Raw genomic sequence first — 9,722 nt, forward strand, 5'->3', positions numbered from 1 at the left:
AAAGTAGACTCATATGGAAGTTCAAGCTGAAGCTAAAGAAGGTTAAATCAAATTCACAGTAATCAAAATTGACCTTGAGTCTATTCCACTTGAATTTCAAAACCATCTCAGGAACAGATATGAGACCTTGAACACTAATGAGAAAAGACCAGATGAGCTGTGGGAGGATATGGAGAATATTTCCATGAAGAATGTAAAATGTCATTAAAAACATAGAGGAAGAAGACCAAGATGGGTGTCAGATGAGACTCTTAATATTTCACTAGAGCACCGAGAAGCCAAAGCAAAGTGAAGAAATCAAGCAATTAAGGAGTTGAACAGAAGATTTCAAAGGGCAGTATGGAAGACAAAGCAAAGTATTATAATGAAATATGCCAAGCTGGAGTGAGAAAATCAAAAGGGCCAAACTCACTTTGCATTTCTTAAGCTGAAGGAAATGAGAAACAAATTAAGCCTCTAGTTGCAATACTTAAGGATGCTTTGGGTAGAATATTAAATGACCCAGGAAGCATTAAGAGAAGGTGGAAGGAGTATACAGTCACTGTACCAAAAAGAATTTCATGAAACAATGTATGAGCAAGAGCCTGTGGTGATGAAGGAAGACGTTCAAGTTGCTCTGAAGGAACTGGCAAAAAACAAGGCCCCCAGAGTTGATGGCTTACGAACTGACATATTTCAACCAACAGATGCTGTCCTGAATGTGTTCACTAAGTTGTTCCCATTCCAAAGAGAGGTGACCCAACAAGAGTGTGGAAATTATAGAAAAATATCATTAATATCACAGGCAAGCAAGATTCTGTTAAAAATAATCCAAAGACAACTAGAACAGCACATCAACAGAGAACTGCCTGAAGTGCAGGCTGGGTTTAGAAGAGGTCATGGGACCGGGAAATGTTAGATAGATCTTGGCTGAAAGCAGAGAGTACCAGAGGAATGTGTATCTGTGTTTCATTGACTATGCAAAGGCATTTGACTTTGTGGATCACAACAAACTGTGGCTGACTCTGAGAAGAATGGGAAAACACTTGATTGTGCTTATGCAAAAAGTGTAATTGGACCAGGAGGCAATCGTCAGAATGGAGCAAGGAAACACTGCATGGTTTAAAATTGGGAAGGGTGTATGTCAGGGATGCATCCTATACCTTTTCAATCTATGCAAAAAGAGAAATGCAAAAGAGAAAATTTGGGAGGCTGTGGTCTATGAGGAGGAATGTGGCATCAGGACTGGAGGAAGACTCATCAACAATCTGCGTTATGTAGATGACACAACTCTGCTTGCTGAAATTGAGGAGGATCTGAAGCACTTGCTGCAGAAGGTCAAGGACTGCAGCCTTAAATACGGATTAAAGCTCAACATCAAGAAAACAAAGATTCTCACCACTGGGCTGATTGGCAACATCATGATGATAGATGGTGAAGAGACAGATTGTTAACAGCTTTAGTTTGCTTGCTCCACAATCAACACTCTTGGTACCAGCAGCCAGAAAACCAAAGGACGAATTTAATTGGGAAAGTCTGCTGTCAGGGACATCTCTAGAGTACTGAAGAGCACCGATGTCAGTCTGGAGACTAAGGTGTGCCTGATCCAGGCCAGAGTCTTCACAATTACTTGATCAGAAAGCTGGACAATGACTAGGAATGGCAGAAGGAGAATCGGTGCCTTTGGGCTGTGGTGCTGGAGAAGAGTACTAAATATACCACAGACTGCTAAGAGAACAAACAAATTCATCCTAGAGAGGGTAAAACCATACTGCTCTTGTAGGCAAGAATTCTGCAGCTTTATCTAACATACTTTGGGCATGTCCTTGAAGAGGGACATTATGCTTGGGAAGATGGAGGGACAGTGCAGGAAAAGACAACCCTTGATGAGATGGACTGACTCAGTGACTGGGGCAATAGGGGTAGGTGTGTCCGAGACAATAAGCTTGGCTCAGGATAGAGCAGGGTTCAGAGCTTTTGTACTTAGGGTCACTATGAGTTGGAGGCAACTTGACGGGACATAACAAAAACAGCAACCTCAAAAATTGTAAAAGAGTAAACTAGAGTTTGTTAAAATCATCCATTTGTAGTATTGATGTTATTATCTATCCTTGACAGAAAATGAAGATAGATACAATGATTTTCCAGTTTTCACAGCTTTGAATTACACTGTCAGAAATACACTGGAAGTGGTAATTTACTTAGGTGTTCTTTGCCACCAGTAGTGAACAAGGGCTAAGGTGCACACACTGTGGAACACAGACCCTTCAACTCACACAATAGAGTGAGCAATCTTCACAATTAACTGATGCAGACCCCTATTACATTCCTCTGCTATGACTCAGATTTATTTTATTCTTATATCCATGAAACTGGCATTTCATCATGATGAACAGTGCTTTGGATCTTTTTCAGCAAACAAAAACAGCAACAATGATGAAGTTCAGAATGTGAGAGGCTGACTTTGTGTGCACTACACACAATCTCTCTAGTATCCAACAGATAGTCTATGTTCTAATAGTAAACATCTTTTGATACTAAGGACTTCTGTCAGTTACTACTTGGTCATTCTTCCATAAGACTTATTTTATACATATTTCTTAGACAACACTTCATATAAAATTTAAGAAATAACATAATTTCTCGAAGTTCGATTCAGGGACAAAATGCATTACTTGAACTTAGTAACATATTTACTCCTTTAGTTGCATATAAGAAACATAGGCTGCATTTTTTTGTGACCCATGCAGTTAAAATGAAGCAAACAACTAGACACTAAAATTCAGTTACTAAAAGTAACCTTCCCAGTAACAATAGACCTATCAATACACATAAAAGTACTAATGGTTCATCAAAACCATGCGAGGCTGTGTTAATCCTGGAGGACTGGTTGAAGCAACCACAAGGGAAGCATGGTAACTGTGAATTTCCTTTTATATATATAACACTGAGACTATTCTCAGTGGCTTTTCACAGAGACTATATTCACATGGCTTTTCCTTCTACTATAAGTTTTTGCTTAAGAGGCTCCCAGGCTTCAATGAGAAAAATCAACCTTCAGTGAAAATGAAGTGAGTAACGTCTCTCTCGAATTTCTGACCCTGAAAACTGCTTGCTTGCTATACGAGTCCTTAAGGCAAATGCCACGAGTCAAGGAAATTATCCAATAGTTTCAGAACGTAAACAATAAAATTGCTGACTAAGGAGCTAAATCCCTGGATACAGACTCTTCTCCAGAAGGCCCATCTGGACACCAGCTTCTTAGCTTTTCAAGATAATAGAGTTTTATGTCTTAGAAGCACTGAACTTCTTTTCCTTTATAGAGACTTCTGTAATGGATGAAGTTCATAATGATGCTTTACTACAAAAACAAGGAGGTGACACAAAGAAGCAACTCAAACAATGAGCAGTTTTGAGATTTGATTTTTTTGTCTGTGTTTGTTTTGCCTTTTACATCTTACTTTTGTGGTTGGCATAAGGAAAGCCAAATTGAGAAACCATGATGTTGGAGTATTTTAAGGGCATGCTATCATAGATCTTAGCCAGCTTATTTATGCAGTAAGACCGCTGTAGGAAATGCTCTGCTCGATGCCACATTCCTGAATAGCCGCCATTGGTTTCCTTTTCTAAACTGACTATGTTGACAGGTTTCACAAATATCCCAGATGTCTTCCCAGTGTGCCTGGCGATGATAAAATTCATGGTGATATCATCACAGTTTTGAGTTTCATCTATCAAAGCATGGACAGCTGCAGGCTGCTTCTGAAAGAGTTCAAGGTATTTGCTATTGAAGAATGAAGCTCCAATCAGCACCATGGAGTACAGGTCACCATTCTGAAACCCTGGTGTTTGCAGCTCAAAGCCCCCATAACTGTAGATACCTGATGAAGTAGACACATGCTTTCTTGGAACAAATCCTACAATTTGATCAGGAAATTGCTAGAAAGAGAGGGAAAGAACAATTAAATGTGGTATTATTCAGGGTAAATATGGTGGAGAAATAGGATTTATTACAGAATTAAACTATTTTGGCAATTTTATCCTTAGCTTTTCTATCACAGCATTATCTTACTCTGAAAATGTCATAAATCTGTGAATCTGTGACTTGAAAAATTTACAGGTGAAATTCCTTTCCCAACCAAATTGTCTGACCTCAAAAATGTTCTCCTATTTCCAACATTACCTGAAATTAACAAGTCCCAGTCACCACAGTTCTATTTTCGAAGTATACACTAGACAGAAAAGGCTATTTTTTATAGGAGATGGTAAGACTTAACTGCTTGCTTTGAAGAAGTTTTTTAATCTTATAGCAGGACATAATAATGTGAATTTATTGTTTCCAATGCTCTTGAAGTTAATTTTAAGCAATATATTTAGACAATATTTTGTTCTTTTACAGTTTGGTTGTTTCTTTTATAGAAAGATAACAGATCTGTCAGAATAGTTGAAAATAAGAAAAGTAAAAACGGTAGTAAAAATGTAAAAGTGAGAGGGATTGGGAAAAAAACCCAACCAACCAACCAAACAAACAAAACACAACCCAAACTCAGCTAACATAATTTTTAAGAAATGAAGCATAGAAAAAAATATAAGCACTTCGAATCCACCAGCTGCTCAGCAGGAGAAGGACGGATAATCTCCTCCCAGCCTCTGAAAACCCGCGGGCGGGAGGGTTAGCTATGGGTCGGCTGCGATGCGATAGTACTCAACAACAACAACAACAACAACAACAACAACACCAACAACGGGTTAAAAGAGGTTCCTCTCAATTTCATTAATAATTTGAGTTTTATACTTAATAAAGAAAATTTTAAAATTGGGAATGGGTGGGCTGGGTTAAATTCTCTGCCAAAGAACTCACAGTCCAGAATAATATATAGCTCTATGAACAAGAATGAGATTACTGAGACGAAATTGTAAGTACAGTGGGTAAAATCTGATGGGAACATGGAGGATAGAAGGACAATTACATTTCTGGCAAACACAGGAGAAGGTCAGAGAACAGGGGATAAATGCTGGGAGGCACCAGAGGGGATGCACCATCTATGGGATCTGGAAGGATGGTGGAAATCTAGTTGTCTGGAAGAAGGGAAGTGGCTGGGAAATTCAAACAGTTAACCAAAAGCTTGGTGGTTCAAACCCATCCAGAGATGCCTTGGAAGAAAGGCTTGGAGATTGATCACTGAAGGGTCACAACTTTGAAATCCCAGAGAGCTGTTCTCAGGACACACGGAGACCCCTGAATCAGAACTACCCTGCAGCCACTAACAACAAAAGCAGGAGGGAAGGAAGGGAAAGGAAAGCACTGCAAATGGAGATAATAGGGTCGGCGTGGAAGCACAGAAACCTCAGCAGTCTCTTCTAACGTGGTGTGCCCACGTATAAACAAGTTACAGTGTGGGGGGGACTTATCAGTACTGACTGCATTGAGTTACAGGAGTCAGATAATAATTGGGTAATGAACTAAAATTGTTCTTGACATTTTTAATTTTTTTTTATGAAGAAAATCCCATATTGTATTTCACTCACTCATTCATTATTGTCACATCAGAACTGACCCACAGCTAACTCTGCAGTGGGTTTTTGGAGGCTGTAAGTTACATGGGAGGAGACCACCCATCTTTTTTCCTCAGAGCCTCTGGTGGATTCGAACTTTCAGGGAGATGCTCTTTTTGGGTTAGCAGCCCAGCTGTCTGTGGACTATGCCACCTACTGCCTTTAACTTATGGTCTACTCAGACTGTTCTAATGAACCACAACTAGTGTATTTCTCCCCTCCCTTACATTTTGGGTAAATTGAATTTTTACTTTAAGTAAAAATCCTTCAGCTGGAGAACTACTTTAAAACTTTTTGCCTAAACAGCCTTTATTTGCAGGGACTGAAAAACTGCTGATAAGGTAGAAAAATCAATTTGTTGATCAGTACACCAGGCAGGAAGTTAACAACGAAAGTTTTAATAATGCTGATGTCTGCAGAATACTATGATCACTTACTATTAATATCTCATGCTGTTTTATCCCAAGTAGCTAATTAAGTAAAGTCACTACAGCACAAATTAGACCGTTTATTTGGAAGCGCAGTGCTTAATTACTTGAGAAGGCTTCAGGGTATTTGTATGCAGTTCTGGTTTCAGGTAATTGTGGTGCAATGTGTAAAATCCAGCTGTTAGGAACTCGTGCTCAGTAGCAGAGTGTTGTTTTTTTAGAAAAGCAAGGAACATATGCTTGCTTATCCCAACCATGATTTAGAAAATAAAAACCTGCCATTACAATAGTGCAGGGAGGATTGTCACTGCACAATTTTAAACACTGATTGCTGAAACGAGATTAAATTTTGTAAATATAATAAATGCTTTCTATAAAAAAAAAAACAAACCTACCTACGAATGGGTTCTAGAAACACATTTCTTTTTCATTTGCCACACATCTGTGGTCTTGTAAAAAACACTTCTCTGCATTCTAGCTTTTGCTGCACAGATTATTTTCTCCTTGTTCTCTGGAAGGTAGTTCTCTTTATTCTCCATGATAGAACAAAACAGAAATCAAATCTACATAGAAGACATCATAACAGGTTTGCTTTTAAACATAGAAAATCTTACTCATAAAAAATGTCTGTCTTTTAGATAATCTATTCTATAATGTTTTAGTTAATTCTCATGCTAAACCATGACGGGCGTTTTAAGTACTATCTAAGAAATTATACAGATGCTTTTATTAAGGATATAGCAACATTACCTGCCAAACAGAGAAAGCAAAAATGAGGTCCTGGGCACTAATGAGCACATCATCATCCACCATTAACACCGCTGAAAAAAGAGCAAAAAAAGTAACATAAATTTAAGATTAGAAATGAAAACAAATGTAGTGAGGAACAATGGTGTCACTATATAAATCATTCAAATGGTGTCACTATAAAATCATTCAAATAATGCATGTGCTGGCCTAATTAGTACATAAATGTGTTCTTGGAAAGACTTATTACCAGAGAAAATTTTTACTTAAACTGCAACTGATTTTAAACTTCTTCAGGTTAACATTATCCTCTTGTTAGCCTAGTATCCATCACCTAAAAAGCTAATGAAATGAAATAAGCAACTATGAGGTTCTTTTAAGCAAATTACCATCTTATGAAATAACTGTGAATGGGTACAAAGGGTGGTGGCAGAAAATACAGCAAGGATAAGCAAAGAGGCACTTCCCTACCTTCCCCAATGTAATAATAAGGAATTACAACATATCTTTTTGTACAAAATTAAATTTTGTCATTATTGTTGTCGTTGATTGCCTTTCAGTCGAGCACAACTCAGCGACCCTATGAGCAAAAGGCCCAAAGCCTTTATATGACTATTGACATTTGTCTAAGTTCATTAGAGTTTCTGGAGGCATGTTGTTTAGGAAGTGGATGCCACTGCTGCTTCCAAACCTGTCTTAAACTTGGAGCTCCACCAGACACAGTCCACCATGGGTAACTGTTATGGCATCTGACATCCCAATCAATGGCACAAGGTTCAGCAGCACAGCAACCTCAGTACAGCATATTGACAGAAGAGTGCTGTACCACTAAGAAGACTGTTCCTCTAACATATAGTACCAACCAACTTTAAATACAAAGGCCCTCCCTGAGGTCTTGTTGACTCTAAACAAGAGGCTTAAATAAAAAATAAACCCAATCAATATAGTATGTTATTTTTGTTATGTACCATTGAGTTGCCTGCTTGTGAAGTATAGTGACCCTATGTACAGGAGCTCTGAACCCTACCCTGTCCTGAGCCAGTCTCACTAATTCTGACACACCAACCCCCATTATTACTACAACCCCCACTGCAATTATTACAAGGTGTATATGATTTCTTCCCCAGAAAACCACTTCTTGACAATTTGAGAACTATCCTTAAGCACATCATAATGATTTCTTCCAGTTCATTTCTCCAGTATTTTTCAAACAGTTAAGGTAAGGAGAGGGCTAGCCAACAGTGTCCTCACTCCTAGCTCTGGTTCTTCGCCACCCTCACAGGCTGAGAACCAAGCTGCAACTCACCGCTGGTTTCCAGTTCAGGGAAGACCTGGAGTCGATTTCTCATTCTGTTTGTCATCTGTGCTTTGAAGATCACAGGGACAGGGTGAGGTCCTAGAGAATTCCATAATTCGTCTGGTCCCTTCTCGCCAACGTTATTCCACACCACAATCACTTTGTGCAGATGTGGTATTGCCTGATAATGATTTAGAAGTCTCAACAAGAGATCCGTTCTGTTGTACGTCTGCATTATGAGAGTGAAGGAATCAACAGTAGACTTGCCCTGTGATTTTACCTCCCGACGCAAAGCGAGCATCTTGTCTTCTTTGATATTGGGAAGTAGAGTTGTCAAAGCACCAGCCACTAGGAGCAGCACAAGGATAACCACCAAAGAGAAACGAAGCACTCGGATCCCCATTACTCTCCCGGGAAGTTTGCAGATGTGGCAACACCTAGAGCAGGAAAAAAGAAAAAAAGTAAAACAAAATTATTTTTACTAGTCCCAGTGCTTTTCATTTTATTTTTCTAGTGAGAAATCAATTTTCTTTTAACTGCTTCAGATTCAGTTTTTCCTTCTAGATGATGTGGTCTAAGAAATAGAGAGTAGAGTTTGATATTTCCTCTCACCTAGATCTGCTTGTTTTGCAGCTGAATACAAAAGATGTTCTACAGAAAGAACTCTCTCTCTCTCAACCCAATTGAGTTGGAGCACAATCATAGCTGACCCTTTAGTGGTCGGCTTTCCAGAGACTGTAAATGACACATTTACAGAGGTAATGTTTGTTGTTGTTATGTGCCGTTGAGTCACTTGCAACTCATAGCGACCCAATATACAACAGCCCTAAACTCTGCTCTGTCCTGTGCCAATCACATTGTCTCCAACACACTCATCCCGAATGCCCCAGTCACCGAATCAATCCACCTCATAGAGGGCCTTCTCCTCCTGCGCCTGCCCTCCACCCTCCCAAGAATGATGTCCTTCTCCAAGGACTAGTATCTTCTTACAACATGACCAAAGTATGTCAGATGAAGCCTTAGAATCCTTGCCTCCAAAGAACAGCCTGGTTTAACCCTCTCCAGGATGAATCTGCTTGTTTTCTTAGCAGTCCACGGTACCCTCAACACTCATCTCAAACACCAAAGCTCAAAAGCATCAAATTTCCTTTTATCCTCCTTGGTCATTGTCCAGCTTTCTGACACATAACAAGTGATTGCAAAGACCATGGCCTGTACAGATGCACCTTAGTCTCCAGTAAGGAGATATAAAAATGTGTACGTGTGTTAACTGCACAGGAGATTGTCCATCCTTCTCCTGTGGAGCAGCTGGTGTATTTCAACTGTATTTCTTTGGGACTGCACTGCAATTTCTTACCACTAGGCCACTGGAGCTGTAAACAATGACCAAGGATAACATAAAAATGATGCCTTTGAGTTGTGGTGCTGGAGAAGAGTTTTGAACATTCCATGGACTGCCAAGAGAACCATCAGGTCTGTCCTAGAGAAGGTAAAACTAACCAGATCTTTGGAGGCAAGAGTTTTGAGACTCTGTCTCACATACTTTGGTCAGTCTTTGGAGAAGGGTACCACACCCGGAAGGTTCAAGGGACAGTACAGAAGAGGAAGACCCCGGATGAGATGGTTTGATTCAGTAACTGAGACAACAGAGGTAGGTATGTCAGAGATAACGAGACTGGCTCAGAGCAGAGTTCAGAGCTTTGTGCATGAGGTTG

General features: G+C 39.5%; 1 protein-coding gene across 1 annotated transcript; it reads right to left on the reverse strand.

The window, feature by feature from the left end:
• Positions 1 to 3,429: 3,429 nt before the first annotated feature.
• Positions 3,430 to 8,440, reverse strand: EXTL2 (exostosin-like glycosyltransferase 2). Its single transcript, XM_006882449.1, has 3 exons — positions 8,017 to 8,440; positions 6,714 to 6,784; positions 3,430 to 3,918 (listed from the first exon to the last, which is right to left on the reverse strand). The coding sequence occupies exons 1-3, from the start codon at positions 8,408 to 8,410 to the stop codon at positions 3,430 to 3,432; spliced, it is 954 nt and encodes a 317-aa protein (XP_006882511.1). The 5' UTR covers positions 8,411 to 8,440.
• Between the last annotated feature and the right edge of the window lie 1,282 nt (positions 8,441 to 9,722).

This window comes from Elephantulus edwardii, unplaced genomic scaffold (genome assembly GCF_000299155.1).
Source record: "Elephantulus edwardii isolate Elephantulus edwardi_28Jun2011 unplaced genomic scaffold, EleEdw1.0 scaffold00020, whole genome shotgun sequence".
In the NCBI taxonomy this organism is placed as follows: Eukaryota; Metazoa; Chordata; class Mammalia; order Macroscelidea; family Macroscelididae; genus Elephantulus; species Elephantulus edwardii.